This window comes from Anabrus simplex, chromosome 3, assembly GCF_040414725.1.
Source record: "Anabrus simplex isolate iqAnaSimp1 chromosome 3, ASM4041472v1, whole genome shotgun sequence".
NCBI lineage: Eukaryota > Metazoa > Arthropoda > Insecta > Orthoptera > Tettigoniidae > Anabrus > Anabrus simplex.
Window position 1 is genome coordinate 68,499,184 of NC_090267.1, and position 26,012 is coordinate 68,525,195.

The 26,012-nt window shown below is 39.4% G+C and overlaps 1 protein-coding gene across 1 annotated transcript; it reads left to right on the plus strand.

Annotated features, from left to right (window-relative positions):
- LOC136865973 (xaa-Pro aminopeptidase 3) lies at positions 1 to 26,012 on the plus strand. Its single transcript, XM_067142551.2, has 6 exons — positions 1 to 518; positions 773 to 930; positions 1,037 to 1,531; positions 6,531 to 7,076; positions 23,818 to 23,938; positions 24,473 to 26,012. The coding sequence occupies exons 1-6, from the start codon at positions 470 to 472 to the stop codon at positions 24,631 to 24,633; spliced, it is 1,530 nt and encodes a 509-aa protein (XP_066998652.2). The 5' UTR covers positions 1 to 469; the 3' UTR covers positions 24,634 to 26,012.

Consider the following 26,012-nt stretch of genomic DNA (forward strand, 5'->3'; position numbering starts at 1 on the left):
TTACGAGGGTGTTTACGTTTTCATTTATTTCTTCCCTTTATACTTTTTCTTACATAATGTCAAATCAAGATCCTATTGTATGTCACTTAAATTTATGTAGTTTTGAAAATCAGTCGTAGATTGCTAGAATCAAGAATGGTTCCTTTCAATTTATATAGCCATCAAGATTGTGTTTGTGCATGGTCTATTGAACCATACCCTGGTCGGGACCTCCATTTAGTGACATATTTTAGCTCTCGCAAGATATGGAAGGGAATGAATGTAAGAGTTTACGTTTAAATGTTCGTCCTAATTGTACGCAAGGGTGTTTTGGGGAGTTTTTTTGTATAATGGCCTTACAATGATCTTTAATCATTGCGAAATCGACAGGGCTGCTGATGGATCATTAACCTTTAGCCTGACTAGGCTTCCTACGTCACTTAGCATTTACGAAAATCAGCTGTTCTTAATATAGAAGAAATGCGGCAAAATGATGTCAGTATTTCACGAATTTGTTAATTCACCGGTTTTTCGGAAAGGTACAAGTTCTTACTCCTTAAAGCCTGCTTCTGTATAAGTTAGAGAATTGCTTGCATATGTGTAGTAATAGTCCTCCACCTTATTAATATGTACAGTGTATTTTGTTGTTAGTCGTTTGACATTTTAATTATGTTTACGTTTGGCTTAATAGGGCTGTGTAATGCGTTAGGAAAATACATCATTGTTTAGTTCGAAACTCACTGGTACCTTTTTTCTCTTAAGAAGTGATAGAATTTTTTTTAATGCCCTCCAGGACTGTCTTCTTCATGGGTTGGTTGCTGTGCTTGTTCAACCAAGGCGACAACAATTAAAGCTCCCAAAAGTCAGCAATGGCACGAAAGTCCAGGAGCTGCGAAGGTTCAGGGCCAACCTACTGCACACACTCATCCTCACCTCCTTCAGAATGGCGAAGTATGTATATTTTAATGTAACAATTCGGAGTATATCATTTTTAGTATTTGTCTAAGGAAGGAAATTAAATATTTTTGATTTATTGGTTTTTCTTGACTTATTTCAGGTAATGCCTGGCATAAGACTAGAAGAGTTCCAAGAAAGACGACATCGGTTTATGTCAAAAATACAAAAATATGCCCTGAAACATGATTACAGTGAGAAACAGTTGGTAGTGATTCCTTCTGCTACTAAAGTGTACATGACAGAGAAGATTCCTTACGTGTTTCGTCAAAATTCTGACTTCCTTTACTTAAGTGGTTGTATGGAACCTGATAGTGCACTGATTCTGACGGGAGAAGGAGATTCATTCAAATCTACTTTATTTTTGCGCAAAAATGATTCTCACTCTGAATTGTGGGATGGACCACGCACCGACATGGATGAGGCTCCCAGCATGTTTGGTGTTGACCAAGCCCTGCCAGTTGGAGAATTACCATCCTATCTGTTTTCTTTTGCTCGCAGTCATCGTAGTTTCCTACTTTGGTATGACTACATGCAAGCAATACAGCCTGATATTCACAAAGTTTTACGAGAGTTCTTAACTGAAACGTGGAGTAAGGTGATTATCTTTTAGTTTAGCATGAAAATGTGCAGGCAGTTATTGTGCATAATCTCTGTCTTTGTTGATTCCCAGCCAAGGAAGGTTGGTTGCTTCTCTTTCAAAGCTTTGTCCTGTTGATGAGTTTTTATCCCAATTAACTACTAACTTGCTGCATGGGTAAATTGTGTTGTGATGTGTTATTTTGTGGTCTTGTTATGTATGACAGAGTTATACAAAAGCTTTCTAGTATTTCTTTTCTACATCAGACATTTCGCAATAAAAATTACTTGTAGGTTAATTATTGTTTTTAAGGGTCTCTTCTATGATTATAACTAAAATAATACTTAGGGCACTTATCATTCTCAGATTTACATTTCAATTTCTGACAGGGTTTTCATTGTGACTTACTGCTGGTCTTGATTGATCTTTACTCAAAACTTACATGTGATAACCTTGGTTTTGAATTGGACATTTTTTTAAGTATGATGATTATTAGGGATCTGGGTAGTGGCTTGTCAGATAACCTGTAATGTGTGTGCTTGTGATTGAAAGCTCCCTCTGTGGATCAGTGGTGGAGTGTTGACCTCCGGATGCCAAGATCGCAGCTTCATACCTTGCAGAGGTATCCTGTATACCAGTCATGTCTGGTGACACATTTGGTGTTAACCTGACAAAATGAATTAAAAACTCAGCTATAGATAGCCATAGAATAAAACAGAACATCAAAGTTAATACATAGGCAGACTAGATGGCATCAGATTAAAATGCCTACACTTTGTTTAGCTGAGGCCATAGGCGAACCCAGGGTAATTAGAACATTATCATATAAATACAATACGTAGGAAAATAAAATATGAAATTGATAGGGTAATTAGGAAAAAACTCTTGCACAAATTGAGTAACACACTATAATGTGTGGGAATGCAGAATTGTTATGGTATTTATATGATAATGTTCTAATTACCCTGGGTTCACCTACTACTAGTATTATTCTGATTGAGAAATTGGAATTTCTCACTCAGACACATATATGTCAGTGCTCTTTCATTATTCATAGCAACATATTTTGTCAATCCAATAATAGGGCTTGTGCATCAGTCAGAAAGAAAAGAACAAATTGTGAGAGAGTAGACGCAAGAGGTTAATAGCTGTGATCTGTGTTGGTCCATTTTAGAAATTCCTTGATATGGTGACACATTTGGTGTTAACCCAACAAAATTGATTAGGAACTCAATCATAGATTGCACGACAGAGATTTGGTTTACTCTGCCCTCTGCCCAAGGTACTGGGATTTTGCCCCACAGGAGTACGGTATTTTATGTGGCAGTAAATTTACCAACACAAAGCTGGTATATTTGAGCAATTTCAGATACTAGTGGATAGATTGTGTACAGATTGAGGTACATTATACACTGAACGCATTGCGGCAAAGTCACTGGAATGACAACCAGTCAAGTAAATACATTATGATAGCCTAGATGCTCTACCAGTGCTGTTTAGAATAGGTTGACACTAGGTACCGGGCAAGTTGGCCGTGCGGTTAGAGTCGCGCAGCTGTGAGCTTGCATCCAGGAGATAGTGGGTTTAAATCCCACTGTCGGCAGCCCTGAAGATGGTTTTCCGTGGTTTCCCATTTTCACACCAGGCAAATGCTGGGGCTGTACCTTAATTAAGGCCACGGCCGTTTCCTTCCCACTCCTAGGCCTTCCCTGTCCCATCGTCACTATAAGACCTATCTGTGTCGGTGCGACGTAAAGCAATTGGAAAAAAAAAATTCACTAGGCTACATTGTATAATACAAATCTGTCTACGTGTGTTCAGAGTGAGGATATATGGCTGTTTGTTAGTGATACTCGTAGCTTTTGTTGAAATATTAGTGTCTTTTTATAAAAAGAAGACCACACACTAGCCAAAGTCCAAGTCACGGCTCTTAAACTTAGCTCTTCACCCTTAAACTCCTTAAACACATGTTAAAATGACAATAATGGAAAGGAACAAAAAGTGACAAATCAAGCAATAGCCTGTATAGAAAGAAAGCAACCTGAAAAAGAACACATAATATGGTAGGTCATTGTGGGAAGAGAGAGAGGTGATATAAGGACTGACCTGAAAACATCCGTCCATCCATCCATCCAGATCATGAACTCAAAACTTGGGAGCATGGGTTGGTGACCTTAGTTCCCGAACCTTCGACTTGTGTCAGGCTCCTCACCTTCATCTTTCCTATTCAATTTTCCTTGGTCAACTCTTGTTCCTTTTTGACTCTGACAGTATTAGGTTTTCAAGGGCTTGTCCTTTCTTTTGTCAATACCTTCATTTTTTGAAGTGTCAAACGTCTTCCATTTTCCTTCTGATTGGTGTTAATAGAGGATAGCTGCCTAATTGTACTTCCTGTTAAAACAATAATCACCACCTCTTCTACATCCATTCCTTCTCAGCCCCAATAAACTCATTTCTTGTTCTCAATTTCATCAGTAAGAAGGGCTTAAAAATTCATTGAGGCACCATACAATTTCTTCTGAATTGGTACAACAAATTGTTTTTATATCTTAATGTCATTGTTTTTATGTTGCACAACTTCGCTTACAGTTTTTGGAGATGCCAAGGTGCCAAGATTTTGTCCCACAGGTGTTGTGTCAGTAAATTTACCTTCTCAAGGTTGACATATTTGAGCAAATACTACTGGACTGAGCTGCGATCGAACCCAGCGATTTAGGTGCAGTCTCTGTCATCTGAGACACTCATTTCAGCGTTTTCATATCTCTCTCCGAACTCAGGAAGACAATTTTTGAAGGAAGATAAAAAATCTTGGCACTCCATGTTGTCAGTGGCATGTTAAAGATTTGATGCTTTACCCAGTGAAAAATTAACTCAGCCATAGTATCTGTTCCAGTAGAATTCCAATTTTGGTGTTAGCTAGCAGCACAGTCAGAATGTTGAAATTTTAGAGGATGGTTACCCAGTTGTACTTCCTCTTAAGAAAAGTAAACACCACCACCACCACCACTCAGAATGTTGAAATTGGTAGGCAGGCTGTGGAGATGGTACCACTTCAGAAAGTCTGCACCACAGTAGTTGAAGCTATACAATTATTATTATTATTATTATTATTATTATTATTATTATTATTATTATTATTATTATTATCATACCTCTTTAATAATTTGACAGTCATCAGCAAACATAGACTCAAGATACTTAAGCTTTCTCACACATGTTTATTACAAATCATGACAATCTTGATTCTGTAAGTTATTATTTTATCAGATTTTTATGAGACATACATCCTATAAGGACAATCCACGGGGTGAGTTGGCCGTGCGGTTAGGTGCGCGCGGCTGTGAGCTTGCACTCGAGAGATAATGGGTTTGAATCCCACTGTCAGCAGCCCTGAAGATGGTTTTCCGTGGTTACCCATTTTCACATCAGGCAAGTGTTGGGGCTGTACCTTAATTAAGGCCACGGCCGCTTCTTTCCAACTCCTAGGCCTTTCCTATCCCTTCGTCGCCATAAGACCTATCTGTGTCGGTGCAATGTAAAGCCACTAGCAAAAAAAGAAAAGGACAATCCAGTAAATACCATGACTTGCTCTGCAGTACACGGTCTGAATGTTCTACAGGTATTCATTAGTATCTAAAATTTGCGAGGCCGAGTAGCTGACACGGAAGAGTGCTGTTTTTCTGAGTGCAAGTTGGCTGTATCAATCCCTGCTCTAGCCAGGGGTATTTGAAAGTGCTCAGATCTGCCAGCCTCGTGTAGGTAGATTAACTGTCATGTAAAAAAACTTCAGGACAAAATTTCTGGTACATTGGTGTCTCCAAAAACCATGCCGGATAATAGTTAGTGGAACATTAAACTTAATATTATTATCATCATTGCTGTAATCTCAGAAACTAATGTTCTTGTATCTTCAATAGGAAATGAGAGACTATTGGTTAGAAAATACCAGTATAATTTCCCTTATTGCCAAATCTAACAAGATTTGAACAATAAATCAAAATTAGATACTCTGTATTTTGCATTTGTGCAGTGTGTATCTATTTCTTTATTGATGTGTTGTAAAATAGTACTCATGAAATGTTTATTGAAGTAATTTGTCAAGAACCTTTTCTGAGCACCAGTGAGGACATTTTCCACATAAAACCAAACAGGTGTTTCCTTTAATTTAGATTGTTACGGCAGTAGTTTTTCCCTGGTTCTTCTTTTGTTTTCCTACCTCCGTTTAGGTGCTTGCTCAGTTTTTATCCTCTTGCTTGTCACCGGTGACTCGTCCTCGCATTCAGTATCCCTAATATTACTGATTGTTAGTTCTTGAACATCTTCAGGTTTCTTACTTTTGGAGTTGAAAGTTTTCAGTTTTCATTAGATTCAAGTTAGGCCTATTCACAAACATCTTCGTAGATACTCGCTGTATTTTGATATCAGAACTGTTTTTTTTTTTTTTTTTTCTTTAACCATTTTAGATATCTAATAACTTCATGTATCCAAACAACAAACAACATACAGTATATGAATTCACCGAACATATTGAAAATATTCTGGTATTGTAAACTATACGTGAAATTTACTCACTGTATTCTTGAATCATTCCTTTCAGCCACACAGAAAGCCACTAAGTCGACTGCCAACGGTGGTGTCTGGAAGCCAACTAAATGTATTAGCATACGAGAACTCCACTTTCCATTATATGACTTTTACGTGCCAATTTATGAAGAGTATGTGTAAGATTTATGTAGGTTAGTATTCCAAGGCTAAAGATACTTCTCTGTGTTTCAATTTAGGTCCACACACCCTTCTATGTGCTGCATTCTCACCACATCTTAGTAGCTCAGCTCAGGGAAACCTGCTGCTTTAAATGCTAGCAATTCACTTCAACAACTTGGACACTTTCATAGCTTAAATATTATGTACAATTTTTGGCTTCCATTTGAATTACCTTTGTCACTTGATTTTGTGGACTTTTAAGAAAAAATGTTGGTTGCTGTTGGTCATTTACTGTGTTATTTTTTTCTTGCAGAAATGGGAATCTCCACGACCATTTATTCAGCAACTTAGATTGTACAAATCTCCAGCCGAAGTGGCTCTTATGCAAGCAACTTGCAAGATTGGATCTGATGCTATTTCGTCTACCATTAGTTCTGCTCATGAAGGTATAACAGAGCATCAGTTGTTTGCCCGAGTAGACTATGAGTGCAGAATGAGAGGTGCAGAATATTTGGCATACCCTCCTGTGGTGGCTGGCGGAGAAAGAGCGAACATCATTCACTACATCAACAATAATCAGGTGGTTCATCGTGGAGACATGGTGCTGATGGATGCCGGTTGTGAGTACCATGGCTACTGCAGCGATATCACCCGCACGTGGCCCATATCTGGCTCTTTCACCTCCACTCAGAAGGCCCTCTATGAGGCTGTACTCTCTGTACAGAAAGATCTGATCAACTTGTGTTCGGCCTTCCCAACACTCGACAGCTTGTTCAACTCTATGTGCAAGTTACTAGGCAAACGTCTCAAGGAGCTGGGGATGTTGTCTATGCATATCAGTGAAAATGAGCTTTCCAAGGTGAGTGAACTTCTAAATGTATTCTGAGATCTCGGTATATCGAGCAAGTTGGTTATGCAGTTTGGTTAAAGTAGCAGTGAGCTTGCATTTGGAAGATGGTAGGTTCAAAATCCAATATTGTCAGCCCTGAAGATGGTTTTATATAGTTTCCCACTTTCACACCAGGCATTGCTGGCCACAGTCACTTCCTTCCCAATCCTAGCCCTGTCCTATCCCAACATTGGCTTAAGACCCGTCTGTGCCGGTGCAACATAAAACAAATATTGATATTTAGAAATGCCATGATCCGTATTGAAGTGGGATTACAATAACTGAAATGAATAGGGGTCCTCCTATTCAGTACAAAGACATTATAATGTGAATTAATTACATGTCGTTCACATGAGGTACTAGTTTTGGCACTAAACTTGTGCCAATATCAAGATAAATCTTATCATGTTGTTCTATGATTCGCATTACTCCAATTAACCAATCAAAACTGAGCTTTTAATAACAAATACCACTTGAAGAGTTTCATAACTTCATAGGAAATGAAATGATAGCACGAAAACTCTGGTACCAATGCAAGTCTGTTAGAAAATGAGGTTGAAATTGAAATACTGGGCCATACAATTATTGGGAATAAGACAAAGGTCTACAATACAGGATATTATTAGCTTCATAAAATCATTAAACATACAATGAAAGTTCAAGGACAATTATACAATTCAGGAATATTGAATCAATACAGTTAGCCAGATCTTATAAAAAGGTTTTAAATTAGATGGTTAATAGTTGAGTTTTGCCTATAAGTTTTAATGACAATGTTAATTCCAAGATTTTAGACAATTGTGTTTAAGCTTAAGACATAACTTTTTTTTTTTTACATGATCAGTAAAATATCGTAAGACTTGTCACTCATGTTTGTAAAGCATATTTTAACTCAATAGAATATGTTCGTGATCTTATTAAACCTTAAGTAAATGTTATTTGGCTGATGATGATCACTAAAAGGAGCGAAACATGTACCATGTTAACAATTTAATAAGAATGTAATTCCATATTAGCTTATGATGTATTGAATAGGTGGTCTATAATCAAATTATAATAATTTTGTATCACAAGTAGATCTTCAATACGGACAAGAAATGAAATTTATAACCTGCAACCTAACGGGAGACCATGAAGAGCAAAGATGAAACATCTGTGCGGAATTGCTTGCTCGTTATGAGGCTGAAGGTGACAATTTCTTGTCAGACATTGTCACAGGTGATGAAACATGAATTCATCACTTCAAACTGAAACAAAATGACAATCCATGGAGTGGCACCACACCAACTCTCCCATGAACAAAACGTTCAAATCTATGCCCTCAGTTGGTAAAGTCGTGGCTACGTTCTTCTGGGTCTCTGAAGGGGTTATTCTGTTTGATGTCCTCCGTCTTGGTCAAACGATCAACTCTAAAGTGTATTGTGCTACCCTAAGGAAATTGAAGAAATGATTTCAGCATGTTCGTAGCCAAAAAAAATGCTAACCAACTTCTTCTCCATGGCAATGCAAGACCTCACACAAGTCTGCGCACCCAACAGGAGCTCACGAAACTTCAGTGGACTGTTCTTCCTCATCCACCCTACAGCCCGGATCTCGTGCCTTCTGACTTCCATCTGTTTGGCCCAATGAAGGATGCACTCTGTAGGAAGCACTACATGGATGATGGGGAAGTTACCTATGATGCACGACGTTAGCTCCGACATCGACCAGTCAAGTGGTACCGTTACGTTCCTAAAAAATACTGCCAGCACTCTTTGCGTCCCTCTCTCTAAATTATATAACCGATGTTTTGCTGCAGGCTATTTTCCTATTACCTGGAAACAGTCAAATATTGTTCCACTTCTCAAATCAGGCAACAAATTTAATGTTTCATCTTGCCGACCAATTTCTATTCTCCCCACACTATCCTTTATCTTTGAAAAAATTATACACCAGCGTCTCCTCGCATTCACTTTGCCATATATCTCAACCAAGCAGCATGGTTTTCTACCAGGTGGCTCGTGTCTAACAAACCTGGCCACTCTGCATAGCTTTGCATCACATGCCATTGCAGCTAAATGACAGCTGGATATCTGCTACGTAGACATTTCGAAAGCTTTCGATTCTGTAGACCGTACTCTGTTCCATAAACTCTCTGAACGATTTAATATACATGGCAGTCTTCTGACCCTTCTTGCTGGCTTCCTACATAACCGTTGACAGAGAGTGGTAATATCAGGCACTTCATCCTCGTGGTTACCAGTCACCTCCGGTGTCCTACAAGGCAGTACTCTTGGGCCCTTGCTGTTTTCTTTGTTTATGGACGATCTGCCTTCCAAACTCAATGAAACAGCGAATACCCTACTCTTTGCTGACGACTGCAAGATATTTAGGGTGATCAGGAATCCAACAGATGCAGCTCTGCTACAGTCCTCACTTAATGCCCTCTCGAACTGGTGCCGTACTTGGAAACTTATCCCCAATCCACAAAAATGCAGCCACATGACCATAACACTACGTAAATCTCCTCTACCGACATCATATTACCTATGATGATATAGATGTTGATTCCCGTAGGGAATCTAAAATATTTGTTCCGAATGAGTAAATTTATAATACCAATATAAATGGTCCGTTATTGGACATTATAAATTTTCCAGCTAACTCATTCCTGGTTGCCAGTGTTTTGCCCCCGTGTGCTAGGCTGGGCTCATCAGTTGGTACCCAGCACACCTACCAAGACACTGGCTAGTGCATACCGTGGAGGCCACTGCGTAGGCTAATTGTAGCCACAGGCAGTGCCAATGCACTATGAGAGACTTTGTCTCATTATCAAAAATTGATGCCTGCTTGGCCATCAGATAATATAGATGTTGATTCCCATAGGGAATCTGAAATATTTGTCCCGAATGAGTAAGTTTATAATACCAATATAAATGGTCTGTTATTGGACATTATAGGCTAAATTTTCCAGCTGACTCATTCCTGGTTGCCAGCGTTTCGCCCCTGTGTGCTAGGTTGGGCTCATCATCAGTTGGTTGGTTGGCCTATGCAGTGGCCTCCACGGTATGCACTAGCCTTGCGTCTTGGTAGGTGTGCTAAGTACCAACTGATGAGCCCAACTTAGCACACAAGGGCAAAACGCAAGCAACCAAGAATGAGTTAGCTGGAAAATTTATAATGTCCAATAATGGACCATTATATTGGTATTATAAATTTAGTCATTCAGGACAAATATTTCATGTTCCCTATGTTTAGACGTCGATAATGACGATTATGGTGTCAGACATGAAAGTGAGGAGGATATTGTACGGAATTTGACGATTGGTGAGGAAGATGGAGATTCAGATGATATCGAGTGCGACACTGATGCAAAGGAAATTCCGAAAGTTTCCTAGTGTCTCTATAGACACACTTATCTCTTACATAGAAAATAGAGATGAATTTTCATTTTCAGATATTGTTTTCTTCTACATCTTGGCATTTATCCAGGTTTTTCAGTAATGATATCATTGTAGCAAGACTACGTTGCCCATTCGAAATATCATTGTCACTGAAGCCGGCAAATGCTTGCTCTTCACCTAGAACAGATTTCCATGACCGTGCAAGTGTAGTAGCGATAATTTTGTCCCATGACATATTGACTGGTTGAAGAGCATCCAACAAACTGAAGTCCTTCCAAAATGTTGGAATATCGATGCCTTCCTCAACCAATTGCTGTAACAGAGATGACCTGTAGTTTTTCGTTAAAGCAGCAATAACGCCTTGGTCCATAGGTTGGAGAATAGAAGTTACATTAGGGGGAAGCTATTTCATGTAAATATCACCTTAAGTTCACTTTCGTGTGGATGAGAAGGCGCATTGTCAATCAAGAGCACTGCTTTGATTGGCAATGACTGCTTAATTAGGTAGGCCGTCACTTGTTTCACAAAATGATTGTAAACCAGTCCTTAAATATCTGTGTGTTCATCCACGCTGCCTTTTGATGGTAGTACTGCGAAGGTACATTCTCTCATTTAAAACCACGGAGTTTTCTGGATTTCCCTATCACTAGTAATTTTAATTTATGATCACCACTTGCGTTAGCACACGCCATAATGGTTATTCTTCCCTTGGATGTTTTGCGGCCTGGGGCTTGCTGTTCTTGTTGCATCACTAATGTTCGGGACGGTAAACATTTCCAATACAACCCTGTTTAGTCTGCATTGTAAAGTTGTCGAAGGTCAAGCTGTTCTTTTTCAATGAATGATTGAAATTCCTGTGCGAACTTTTCAGCAGCATCCGTGTCTGCTCCGAGACGGTCTCCGTGAATAGCAATTTCTCGTATTCCGTAGCGTTTCTTAAACCGTGTAAGCCAGCCAGAAGATGCTTTAAAATTGCCTTTCTAAGCCAAGAGCATCATGAAAATGTTTTGCTTGCTTAGCACACATTGGGCCGGACACAGGAATACTGTCCACTTGTTTTTTATTGAACCACCATATCATGGCTTCGTCTAGATTTGCATAGTCTGGTGTTTTCATTGATTTCCGGGACGATGAACGATCACAATTAGCAGAAAATTTGGAGAGGGTTTCCTTTTGCTTCTTCATGTCTCTTACTGTTGTTTCACCCACACCAAACTCGCAGGCTAACTTTGATGACGCCTCGCCTTTCTCAAGTCTTTCTATAATTTTCAGTTTTTCACTGACGGTTAACCTTTTAATTTCATTTTTCAACCACTCGTATTGAAAACTCTTACTACTGACTTATTCGAAACTTCAAAAAGACTTCCGCACTCCACTCGCACTTCTCAAGTACTGTACAGTAGCCTACAATACACTCGCTGCCGGCACACCTACCCTTCACTTGGCTTACAGTTTAGCGACCTTGGGCTGTGGGGAAAGGTAGGGTAAATTCTGAGTGCATTCCTCTTTCATTGTCTCTGCTTCCAAGATTATGGTAATCTGTGCTGTGCCACGCGCAGCAACTTGCTTGAATGTTTCCAAGTTTGCAGCATTCTGGCAGCAGTGTGCATATAGGCCTACTGCTACATCGTAGAGAAACGAAGTCCAGTCTCCTCAAATATCAATGATTTCGTCTCCACGCATCACATTAAAATTCTTTTAAACTAGGCAGAGATAATTTTACCCAGCATGATGATTAGTGGGTGTAAGAATTAATACTTTAAAAAATAACTCTCTGCGACCCGCAAATTAACCGCAAAGCGAATTATCTGCACGCGAATTATCAGGAGTGCACTGTAGTTAGTTTTAAATTTTTTTGTTTGTAATATATCACGGTCATATTTTTTTAAGTACAAGACAGTGCTAGGAGCCCTATCTTCGCCATTAATAAAGACATTAACAATAAAAATCCCTGACATTTAACGCCGTTACCAGTTTACTGTCCCAGTGAACAGTCACAAAAGTTGGATTCTTCTCTTTAAATACGTTGTGACGTACCCACTCTCACACCACGGATGTGCGACATGCCGGGTCATCTTAATTTTAATACAAATAAATACACACTCCTTTACTTCTCCAGAAACAATATCCCATGGGCACCAGCCTTCAAACTTATGGCTTGAAGACGATAGTTGATAATTAATAATATTAATATGGCGTATGGCCTCCGAAGAGGCCTGGTGCAGGTCTTTTTCTAGTAGACGGCCTATTAGGCGACCTGCATGTCTGTGAAGATGAGGGCCCTACCTAGGATGATTTCTAATGTTGAATACGCCACACACACCCAGCCCCCGAGCCATTGGAATTAACCAATTAAGGTTAAAATTCCTGACCCAGCCGGGAATCGAACCCAGGACCCTCTGAACCGAAGGCCAGTACGCTGACCATTCAGCCAATGAGTCGGACATTTATTAGGATGAAAAACATGACGGCGTATTTACGAACTCTGAACTTACGGAAGCAAAAGAAAAATTGAATGAAATAAAATTCAATAAAACTGAACTGTTGCATGGATACTTGCAGTAATTTATTCCATTAGCTCACCATTTGTAGACTTTGTTATCTGGACATGATCTATGTAGCAACGGATGTTTGATGGACCTCTCGTGCTAGTGTCGTCATCTCTCATTGTAGGTACCAGTTCTATTTCTGATTCGTGCATAGCCCACTAATTGAACAATGACTTTCCTGACTTTAACACTTCCTACAGTACTCCGTACATAAAGTTGTAATGAACCCTAATTTCAATAGCAAAACCACCTTGGGTTATATTCATGGAGAGAATACACTTGTATTCTTCCTTATTACAGAATTGTAGCGTAACTAAATACACAACAAAATTTCTCCTGAGAGTAATTTTCAGTAGTGCTCTACTAAGATGCGAAATGAACTAAGTTAAGACCTTCTCCGATGTCAAGATGTACAGCCCTCCTCCGATGTTAATGATAAAATAGATTAGACCAGCATCGATAGACGCCCTCCAGCTCTTGTCGTCGATGTATATAGGCTCCAAAGTCTCCCTCCATCAACCATATCACATGGTCCAGTAGGATCTGATGTACTATCCCTTCTCCTATCCATCGTTGATGATCCATCATCTTGTTCCATAACGTCCATTCACATAGGTTGAACTTTCATGGGCAATCAAAGCATCATGTAGCGAATTTTAAAAAGTAGGCGTTAACAGGCTTTAACTGTCTCTTCAGAATCTGGAAGGGGTAAGGAATCTTGCAAGCTTGATGACGTACTTTTTCTGGTAATGGGCTAAAATTAGCATGGTGAGTCCGGTCACCTGAACTCGACTACTGGAAATTTACTGCAAGCTTTTAATACGAGTGATGTTGTATTACCTTACTCAAGAAGTCTTTCGTTCAGAATGTTATAGCCATGATCCAAAGAAATGAGATGATGTGAAATGGATGACTATAAACCCTATATATAAACATAATAATTTAAAATGACCTACCACAAATTAAATGTATACATCTTTCCAATTAATTACATAGTTCAATAATTTTGTACATGGTGTTATTGTATAATATTGTATTCTAGAAAAATTTTCTTCTTTTGTTCATTTAAAATTTAGTGCTTGACAATAATACATTTTAGTGTACCATTTGCCACTGAGGTAGACACCTCATTTGCAAATAAAGAGATTTTGATTTTTGATTTGATGTTCAAAACATCACAACATATGTAATATTTTCTACCTCTTTCTTTCAGAATTGTTCTCGATATCTTTGAGTTGAACTATGATTGTGCTATTTCATCAACGTTATGTCCCAAGGTCTCATTTGTAGCTTCAAGGACGAACACAGTGTCTCTCTGACGTAACTTGGCATGTATCTACTAGTTTTAATGTTAAACGTAAGGAACTTCATCTTATTTGCCCATATTGAACTGAGATCACAATTGAACTAAAAATCTTGTAGGTTCCACCTTTAAAATACAAATACAATGTTATTAGATGGTATTACAACTTATATTTTATTGCAGCGCTGAAACTAGTTCTGCAATAAAATATATGTTGTAATACCATCTAATAACATTGTATTTGTATTTAAAAGGTGGAACCTACAAGATTTTTAGATCAGTTGTAGTTTTATGTCCTAAAACACTTTCTTCCATGTTTCTTTTCCTTTTCTGAATTTGCCTTCCTTTCATCACAACCAGAAATTGAAGCTGAGCTCGTGGAGGGTTCTGTAAACATGGGATTACCGTCAGAGTGAGATGAATCATAGTAATCTCCAGAAACTATAAACTGTTATCAATCTTCATCTTCTTTTCCTCCTCTTTTTAACTCTAATCCTTGCCCTTTGCTCTTTTGCCGACAACTTCTGGTCAAACCACTCCAAGATAATAAAAATGTTTATCCTCTTCTATTTTTATAATGTTCAAAGCATTAGCATGGACAGCATTGAAGAGATTATTTAGATTTGCAACACACTCTTGTTCTTTGAGTATTTGTCCTTCTATAGGCACTTTTTTACAGATTGCACCACTCTGGTATAGGTCTAGAATTATTTTGTACAGTGAGGTGGGAATCCTGGCCTTCTTCCAGAATATTACACATTCACACGCAGCTAAATTAGCACTTTCGCTGATAGGCAATTTCACTTCACGTATGTTATAAAACAAGGCTGACATAACCTGTTGATGACATGGTAACTTATGTCCATTGATGTGGTGTTTTTCACCAATTAAATAAATAACCATGTCACTACTTCTTAAACTACTTGCCATGATGTTAATAAACATTCACAACCTTACCGAATGGAAGCTGACGCTCAGCTGAACGTAAACAACAGTTGAGCACACACGTGCAGGAATAAGCCAACATCATGCAACTTCCTGACCACTGCAGCATGGGTTCCTCATCTTTGATTTCAATAAAATAGGTATTAAAATTCCTCTTAAAACCAAAGGAAAGAAACTAGAGTGTTTGCGCAAAGAAATTCGGTATGTGAAAAATAAAGAGCACCTTAGCAGACATAGATAGATCCAAACATTGCAAGTTTGATTTCCTTCTGGGACATATATTTTATTTGTGCATTTTAAAGATACATTTTGCCATTCACCTCATAGATGTTGTTGCTATTTAAATTGCTTATAGTTCAATCTGTCATTCCATTGTTCATTGTTTGTTCATTGTATGTTATGTCCAAGAAAATTTCGTGATATACTTTACTGTCTTCTGTCTGATATCCTTACATGTTAGTACATGGCCTCCGCACTGTATGTACAGTCATCATTCCTATGATGGTGGAACTTGTGTAGCCTACGTCAGCCTTTTTTGCACTGGTGAAGATGATTTTTTAGCAAAAGAAATTGGCCATAGGGAAGATGTTCCCAACTCTCCTGCTAGGCAATGGTCTAAGCTTTATTAGAAACATGCTCCAGAAGCAGGCCATCCTCACATCTACTAGAGAACAAGATTAGGCCCTCTACTGCACAAGAGTAGAACCCCTTCCTCTCAGCTGTTTCACTGAGAGTTTTCTCTTTTCTTGGGGACTGCACGTAACCAAATTAGGGATGTGGACCTTCCAAAATAGTCACTGGTAGGAAGGTCCATTTCACAGAGGACTAAATAATTGATCGCCTGATGTAATGTGACAAAAATGCAGAACTTTGCGTAGAAAGATGTAGGGTGCTATTCATAGTTGTGTTTAGTCCGGACTAAGCCAGTTACCTACCGTGGACAAACATTTTTCTTATTCATAGACTTCTATTCTGTTAGTCCGAAGATGACCTGGCTTTAGTGTGGACTAACTTTACTTCTGGTCCAGAGGTAGTTGACCTGAGGACTATCTTAATAACTTATTGGCTTTACGCCCAACTAACTACTTCTATGGTTTTCGGAGACGCCTAGGTGCCGGAATTTAGTCCCGCAGGAGTTCTTTTATGTGCCAGTAAATCTACCAACACGAGGCTGATGTATTTGAGCACCTTCAAATATCACCGGACTGAGCCAGGATCGAACCTGCCAAGTTGGGTGCACCTCAGCCGTCTGAGCCACTCAGCCTGGCCGAGGACTATCTTTTAACATGGAGATTGTACTTGAAATCACATTAGCACACAAAATATAAGAGACAAGAAGATGTATAGAATAAGACCAATTACCTTCCTGAAGCACAACGGTATTAATTTTGAGAATGGATATAGTTTTACCAAGACCAATATAAGAGGTCTGTTAGAACTTGTATGCCTAACCTTTACAAGCGTACTTCTAATAGAGGGCTACCTGTTGTTTTAGAGAACAGAAATATCACTGCCCTGCATAATTACATAAGAGGAGAAATCCAAAATGATAACACAGATTTGCACGGAATTTATCATCCCTCGGCCAGCCAAATTAAGTTATTTACAATGTCCAAGTTGCCATTTTCTCCATGTGTAATGTTTTTTCTCAAAGGTGGCAGATTACTGACAATGAGAAAGCTTCATTATACTCTCTGAGTTGTATCAGCATCCTCCCATAGCGCAACAGCCCAGAAGGGTGTGGCCTACCGAGCGACCGCTGCTCAGCTCAAAGGCCTGCAGATTATGAGGTGTCGTGTGGTCATATCCTCTCGGCCATTATTATTGGCTTCCTAGACCGGGGCCACCATCTCACCGGCAGATAGCTTCTCAATTGTAATCACGCAGGCTGAGCGAACCTCGAACCACCCTCCAAGTAAAAATCCCTGATCTGGCCAGGAATCAAACTCGGGGCTTCTGGATAAAAGGTAGGCACGCTACCCCTACACCACGGGGCTGGCGTATCAGTATATTGTTTGTATTAATGGCCTATATACCATGTGCAACCTAGTTCAGCTCCTTGGCTGACTGGTCAGTATACTAGCCTTTGATTCAGAGGACCCCCCCGGTTTGTTTCCCAGCCGGGTCGGGGATTTTAGTTTTACCTGGTTAATTCCCCTACCTGGGGGCTGGGTGTTTGTGGTTGTTTTAATACACATCTTCATGTATGTACAACAAATCACATTACAGACGGGAAAGGCATGTGACCGTAAAGTCACCACTATAAACCCATTCTACGTCATTGAAGTCATACATGGGACAGGCATTTGCATTAAAAATCCTGGAGGGGAAGACGTACAAATTGATATTAACATAAAAGGATAATTTCCCTGAATATTCAGGTAACAAAAGTAATAACTTACTCATAATAAACTGTACATGCAGTGTCAGCATCTCATACTGATAATTTAGTATTATTCTGGGTTCTAGGTCATGTGTAATGCTGATTGTCAAATGTTAGACATTGTAGCATGTTGAAGGAGAAGTGTTCACAAAACGCTATAAATACTGATCGGTTCCAGTTAGCTTTACAAACCATTATTCTCGTCATTGTTCCGTATTGAAAACAGCTATATCACTAAGTTTACACAAGAAGTTTGTTTGTCCAGCCCTTGTCCCGTTTCCCTACGGGGTCGGGTATGAGGTGAGATGAATTTGTCGTGGCGGTTTTTTATGACCGGATGCCCTTCCTGACGTCAACCTCATCAGAGGAGTTAATGAGAGATGAAATGAATGACGTGATATATGATAGTAGGGAGAGGGTGAAACCCGGTGCCGGCACATAGCCTACTCCTGTCGAATAGCACTAAGGGGTCTGCTCAAGGCTTAACGTCCCCATCCGACGGACGAATCACCATCAACAGCGTCATATGCCCTCACTCCATATGAGCACTGCGGAGAGGTTTGGAATTTAATCCAGGCTTTTGGCACGCAATCTAGTGATTAGAAATTGTATACCACCACCTCCCCTACCCTGCCGGCCAACATTCTGATGGTGAAAATTTTTTCGACCAACGGGACTCGAACCGGCTAACCTCGGTGTTAGACCGTTTTAGACTTCAGCGCCTTAACGATCATGGCCACCAGGCGGGCTTAAGTTTACACAAGAAGTACTGTATTTTATTTTAATAAAATACTCCTTGTGTAAACTTAGTGATCCAGTTAGCTTCCCGAATCTTTACATGGCCAGCCATTGTCAGTGCTTGTGAATCACATGTCAGTAGGAAATAAACACTTGTTGTTGCAGATGTCTCCAACATGCTATGATCTGTTTTTTGCACGTGCTGACATGCGTACCACAATGCTTGGCAGCAATGTACAAGGATGATCTGTAGACTATCTTAGTACACTGATATTAATACAGGTCTATGAATAACATTTTCTTAGTCTGTAGTTAATCTCGCCTGAGTTGAGTTTAACATTAGCCTACGGGTCATGACTTGTGGATATTTATAAATAGCACCCATAGTCTTCAGCAATGAAATCACGTTTTCCAGTATAGATGCAGGACATGTCTGCATATAGCGTGAACCCAAAGCCAGGTATGATGCTAAATACATTGCCAGCTCTCATATAGTGATCATTTTAGCATTCATTGCTGGGATTGGTTTACCTCACACAGTACTGGGATGCTGTTGGAAAGTTCAGGAACTCTCACCGTTGAGATTTATGGACGACTTTTGATGTAATTTATCCCAAAGAACAGCATGTTCGTTTCCAACAGGATGTCATAATGTATAACTTTCATTTCCGTGTTGACATTTGACTTATAAAATAGGAATCAATCGAGGGATGGTCCACCATTCAACGCTTTATATAACATATAACATTTATTAAATGAATACTGGTTTCTGTTCCCTTGGAATCATCATCAGTTTAAAGCAGATAAATAAATCAAAAGGGTATTAACACACATTCAACATGAGATATGCCTTTAAACCCACCTAGTGTTTGACATGGGTTGTATGTCATAAAAACACGTTAAAATATAAAGAACGTCCTAGGATCCAGGTCACAAATGATTGGAGTGCGTATGAACAATGTTGAGCAGAGTTTTAAAATAATGTTGTTCGAGTCATCAGTCCATAGACTGGTTTGATGCAGCCCTCCATGCCACCCTATCCTCTGCTGACCTTTTCATTTCTACGTAACTATTACATCCTACATCTGCTCTAATCTGCTTGTCATATTCATACCTTGGTCTACCCCTACCGTTCTTACCACCTACACTTCCTTCAAAAACCAACTGAACAAGTCCTGGGTGTCTTAAGATGTGTCCTATCATTCTCTCTCTTCTTGTCGTCAAATTTAGCCAAATCGATCTCCTCTCACCAATTCGATTATCTCTTCATTCGTGATTCGATCTATCCATCTCACCTTCAGCATTCTTCTGTAACACCACATTTCAAAAGCTTCTATTCTCTTTCTTTCTGAGCTAGTTATCGTCCATGTTTCACTTTCATACAATGCCACGCTCCACACGAAAGTCTTCAAAAACATCTTTCTGATTCCGATATCAATGTTTGAAGTGAGCAAATTTCTTTTCTTAAGAAAGCTCTTCCTTGCTTGTGCTAGTCTGCATTTTATGTCCTCCTTACTTCTGCCATCGTTAGTTATCTTACTACCCAAGTAACAATATTCATCTACTTCCTTTAAGACTTCATTTCCTAGTCTAATGTTTCCTACATCACCTGCCTTCGTTCGACTGCACTCCATTACTTTTGTTTTGGACTTATTTATTTTCATCTGGTACTCCTTACCCAAGACTTCATCCATACCATTCAGCAACTTCTCGAGATCTTCTGCAGTCTCAGATAAAATAACAATTTAATCGGCAAATCTCAAGGTTTTGATTTCCTCTCCTTGGACTGTGATTCCCTTTCCAAATTTCTCTTTGATTTCCTTTACTGCTTGATAGAAGGATTTGAACCTACACCAGCTCTCAATTGCCACACTGTCGGTTCAAACCAATGCCTCTAACTGCACAACTAACACTTGGCTGTCTGACTTACTTCACTTCTTTCTGGCGCATTCCCATTTGTTTTTATATTGTAGAAACTGAAGTTAAGTCTCAGGGCTCATTTTTACTTTCTTTCTTGTTTAGTTCTCGAGCCCAGAGCCAAAACTGAAAGGAATTAATAGAGTAACCTCGTGATATATTCATATAATCCCTGACACTGCTGGGACTTTGCCAGAACAGTTATCAAGAGTGTGCTCATTTTTTCTTGAGCGACTGTACCTTCTCAGAAATTGTGTGTTTAAAATACCTATTAAGCTACTTACACCTGCTTACAGTTAAAAAATATCTTGAATAGAATACAAAGTTATTAACTGCATGGAAACATCAAGTAGATAATCTTTAAAGTCTTTAAAATATAACGGAAGCTTAAACAGTGTGATAACCTCAGTCTACTGTGGAATGTGAACCAGGTTAATTACCAAATAGGTTATCATGATATAAATACAATGAACCCAATTACGAAATAACTGTAATAAGCATCGCAAGAGTCTAAATTCCATTATTACATTTAACAGTGGTAAACAAAAGCATATTAGGGCTTGGTACAAAGTAGGTCTGATACAGAGTCTTCTTAGATATCAAAGGCTCTTGAGTGTGCCAAAGAAGGTTGGTGGTAAAAATGGGCTTCTTTCCAAACTCTTTTGGTGATTTCAGCTGATTTTTCATATTGAAAGATTTTGTATTTCTGAACACATCCGGTAAATTATGTTACATATCTTTGTTTTGTATGATCTTTGAAATACATTACATTTGTTTTCCTGACAGTGTGCTCATACATTCACTACTTGTAGAGATTCTGATCATTTGAGAAGTTGAGCTGATAGAGTGCAGTTGAAAAGGAAGTAGTAAATACAGTTTTACTGTGTAATCTACTGCACCACAGTAACAGCAATGCCACGACAAACAATTTCAGCAGCAGATAGAGTTTGAATAGAGACTTAAATACAGTATGGTCAAATGACACAAGCCTTAGTAGCTCAAGTGGTGCTATGCAATCAAAGTGACGTTTCCAGACTGTGGCAGAAATTCCAACAGACACAATCCATAGCTGATAAGCCTAGGACAGGTCGACCACACAAAGCAACCGTTGCTCAAGACCGATACATCCGTATTTTCGCTAGAGGACAACTGAGGAGCACAGCGACCACCTTGTGAAGGGAGCTTCGAGCGTCTACAGGAGTCAATGTGTCTACACAAACTGTTCAAAATCGACGCCACAATGTAGGACTACATTCTCAAAGGCTATTCAGGCCTTGAATATCGCCACAGACATCAGCGTGTAGAATGGGCAAGAAGATGTGAAAATTGGAGCCGGGAACAATGGGCCCAAACATTATTTACAAATGGGGTACGCATTTTGTTGCATCCAGACGACAAAAGTATTCATACAAATGCAAAGAGGAGGATGATTCCACCTAATCTCGAGATCTCTCAAAATTTGTTGCGAGAATTAGTGCCTGCGCTAGTCTCGAGAAATATCAAGAGATTAGATGGAATTCTTCTCCTCTTTGCATTTGTGTGAATCATCAATACGGATATGAAGCTCATAAATTACGAAAAGTATTCATGTCTGGAGGGCAAATCGTCAACGTTTAAGTGAAGCTTTCATTGTTGAATGTAGAGATGGGTTGTCTGAGATGAGGTCTCAAGATTTCTCAATATTTCTCGAGACTAGCGCAGGCGCTATTTCTCGCGACAAATTTTGAGAGATCTTGATAAGAGCATTGTTCCTGCATTGTGTAGCAAGCAGTGTGTCATAGGCCTACAGGTAGATGGAGTTGTGCCGTGTATGCAAATAGCCAACCACGGGCCTTCTACATTTCGTAAATATGTGTCAACAAGTGACTAGGGCGTTCATTTCTACTGAGGTCTATTTTGACGCAGCATCGAGGCCTACCTATCCCCTTTTAGCATCCGAGATGGCCAAGAATGCAGTATAACATAATTATAAAGGATACACATTCTGGCATTGTATGCAGCGTGGATGATGGAGGCCTCGATGCTGATGATCGAACAACCATGCCATCCAGGACCAATTTCTCACAATGAGTTATAGAAACAAACATCACAGTAGGGTAGCTCCTCTCACCGTATGCCACAAGACAGTGACATGTACAAAGGATCATCACCATTGGCTTCTCAAAGCATGGAAGAAGGTCACCTGGACAGATGAGTTAAGTTGGTGCATCACTAAGTAAAGGAGGCAATGGATTCCTCTTGTCAGCTGGATATATTTCAGGCCAATGGCAGTGGTGTCCTCTTAATGGGGATCATTCATGTAGGATAAAATGGAACCCCTGGAACATTTGCCAATATCCCTCACCAGTGAATGATACAGGAAGCACCGGGCGAGTTGGCCGTGCACGTAGAGGCGTGCGGCTGTGAGCTTGCATCCGGGAGATAGTAGGTTCGAATCCCACTATCAGCAGCCCTGAAAATGGTTTTCCGTGGTTTCCCATTTTCACACCAGGCAAATGCTGGGGCTGTACCTTAATTAAGGCCACGGCCGCTTCCTTCCAACTCCTAGGCCTTTCCTATCCCATTGTCGCCATAAGACCTATCTGTGTCGGTGCGACGTAAAGCCCCTAGCAGAAAAAAAAAAAAAAAAATACAGGAACCAGCTGCCAGGTAATGTCCATCCATTCTTTTGACTCCACTATTCTGCACTAGATCTGTACCTACAGCAAGACAATGCACCATTCAGATAGTGGCTGATTGGTTTGATCAACACTCCACTGGTATGAGGATGCTTTTTTTTTTTTTTTTTTTTAAACGTTGCACCAACACAGATATATCTTGGTGACAATAGGATAGGAAATGACTAGGCCTTAATTAAGGTACAACCCCAGCATTTACCTGTGTGAAAATGGGAAACCATGGAAAACCATCTTCAGGGCTGCCGACAGTGGGGTTCGAACCCACTATCTCCCGAATGCAAGTTGATAACTAAGTGATCCAAACCACACAGCCACTTGCTCAGTATCTGAGGATGCTTGCCTGGCCCCAAAGATTACCCAACTTCAATCCGATTGAGCATATCACGGATTCTGTCATGAGCGATGTGTGTGACCTGGACCTTATTCTGACCAATCTCTGTTCATTATAGGATGGTATGCAACAGTCATGAATCAGTATAACTCCACAACACCTTCAGTGGTTTTGTGGAGTCTGTGCAACGCCACACCCCTGCCATCGTGAGGCGGAAGTGGGTGCTACACTCTTCTAGCTGGGTATCCCTAAATCAATTGCTCATCAACATACAGCCTATAATAATTTGGAAGAAATAAGTTTTCTAACGGTAAAAAAATACTGAAATTGGTCCAGTGGTTCCTAAGATTACCCACCATATACAAACTCTCAAACTTTCTCTCGTTATAATATTAAGGCAGAGACAGTTATGTGCTACCGCATGTTAAATGATTAACTAAATTGTCCTAGTGAGACAGTGGCTGACATGTACATGGTGTTCCAGGCTGCCTACAGTTTTTGTCCACATCACGTGAGCCATTACTTGGGAATGGATGTCCACGACACAGCTCTCATACCTCGCAGCATCAATTTGGAACCAGGGATGGTTATTACTGTGGAACCAGGTAAACTAATACTTTACATTGAGTCAAGTTAGAAGGGAATGAATAAGAGGATGTTTAAATAGTGGGACTGAGAGAAGTAATGTAATGTAGGCTATGAGTGATGGAAAGGAACAAACAAGTGCAAATCAAGCCATATAGAGAAAGGTAGGTGCACATCATAGGATAAACTTCCCTTTCAAATAATTACAGTGACAGGTCAGTGTTAAAATAGTGGGGGGGAGGGGGGAGAGAAATAGAATGAAAACACAAAAGAACTAGGACAATCTTCACATCTCCATACACTGCTGTCTTTAAATAGGTTGTCCTTGTGCTTTGTGTTTTCTTTATATTTCTCCCTATTGTCACACTGACCTGTTATTATCGTTATCCTAATATGTGTTACTTTCAAAGTTCCTGTTTTCTAGACTATGAGGTTTATAGTCTCCAAATTGAAGCAGTAACTTATTTTTCCTTTCTGACCTTTCCAATTATTTGTGTATTGTATTCTGGCAACACAGAGAACATGACTTTATTAATGTTAAATTATGTTTATAGGAATCTATGTGAACCCTAAGAACAAGTTGGCTGCTCCTGAGTTCCGGGGGATGGGCGTCAGAATAGAAGATGATGTTCTTCTTACGGCCAGTGGACCTGTGGTTCTTACTGAGGGCTGTCCAAAAGAGGTCGCTGATTTAGAGAACCTATGTCAGTCCTAATGTGATATTATCCTCATTATTGCTCATGTGTCACAGTCAGTACAAACAAATGAACTGATAATTGAAGCTATTGGCAGTAGGGTTTTTGATATTCATTTTTTTTTAATGCGTATGAATGGAAGTGATGAATGCCATATATATATTTTGTTTATCTTTTGATGCCATATGAGGGTGTGAGCCTCACCAACTGACATGCCCTTATTACATTTTTTGAAGATTTACTATAATAATAATAATAATAATAATAATAATAATAATAATAATAATAATAATAAGCCGTGATTTGTAAAATAGAACCACATACATCTGCCAAATGTTTTCAATGTCAGATGCTGATATAAGGGTGAATTTTAATATTGATTTTCACAACCAATGATATTAGTGCAGATATCATAATAAAATATCAGCCTCTTCTGATTACATTCTTTATTTTCTCCCCTATGTACACGTTTTCGCAGGGTGGAGATATTGTTAGCCTCACGGTATCAGTATCCCTTGTCAACAGAAGCCCTGCCGCTCTATGAAGCTATTGGCAGATATGTTAATTGAGTGTGTAGTGAGCAAAGACATTGTTCAATATATGTGTAATATTTACATCCGCATGGTTTGGGCCGTGTAACTGTGAGCTTGCATTTGGGAGATGGTGGGTGCAAATCCCACTGTCGGCAGCCCTGAAGATGTTTTCGCCATTTTTACATCAATCACATGCTGGAGCTGTACCTTAATTAAGGACACAGCTGCTGCCTTCCCTATCCTAGACCTTTCCTGTCCTTGCATCATCAAAAGCCTTCGATATATTAGTGCGACATTAAATGACTTGCAAAAGAATATGCTATAGATACTTAAATAATCACTGCATATTATTCAAAAATTTGGCAGCAAAAAGTTGGGGAGGTGCAGGTATTATTTGTATGAAGGTTAGTACTGTGCTCCTGACATACAGAAATCTGGAAGTTGGAGTTTTTCTGCCCACTTTGTTGGCAGCTCTATTCCTGCCTCAAGTGAGAAACATGTTGCGTACATATTGTGTCATTTGCTTAGCATAAGTGGGAGTAGTAGGACGTCTTTAGAATGGATAGTGTGAGCTCTCGTTTTAGGTTGTTCACAGCTAAAGAAAGTTTTACATTAATGAAGAGGCAGACCAGTTTTGGTAATCGCATTGCAAGTAGAAAGTACAATTGGGACAAGAGTTGCAATACAGAACTGGAGAAAAAATAAAGCTTGTTTTGAACGGATAAACAGTATCTGCCAGGCATTTTGCAGACAAAAGGCAAAGTTTCTAGAAATCAAAAATAGGATATGCGAATACATGACTGAAGAGACAGTTTGGATAAAATTAAATGGCATATGGCTTTTAGTTGCCGGGAGATCCCAGGACG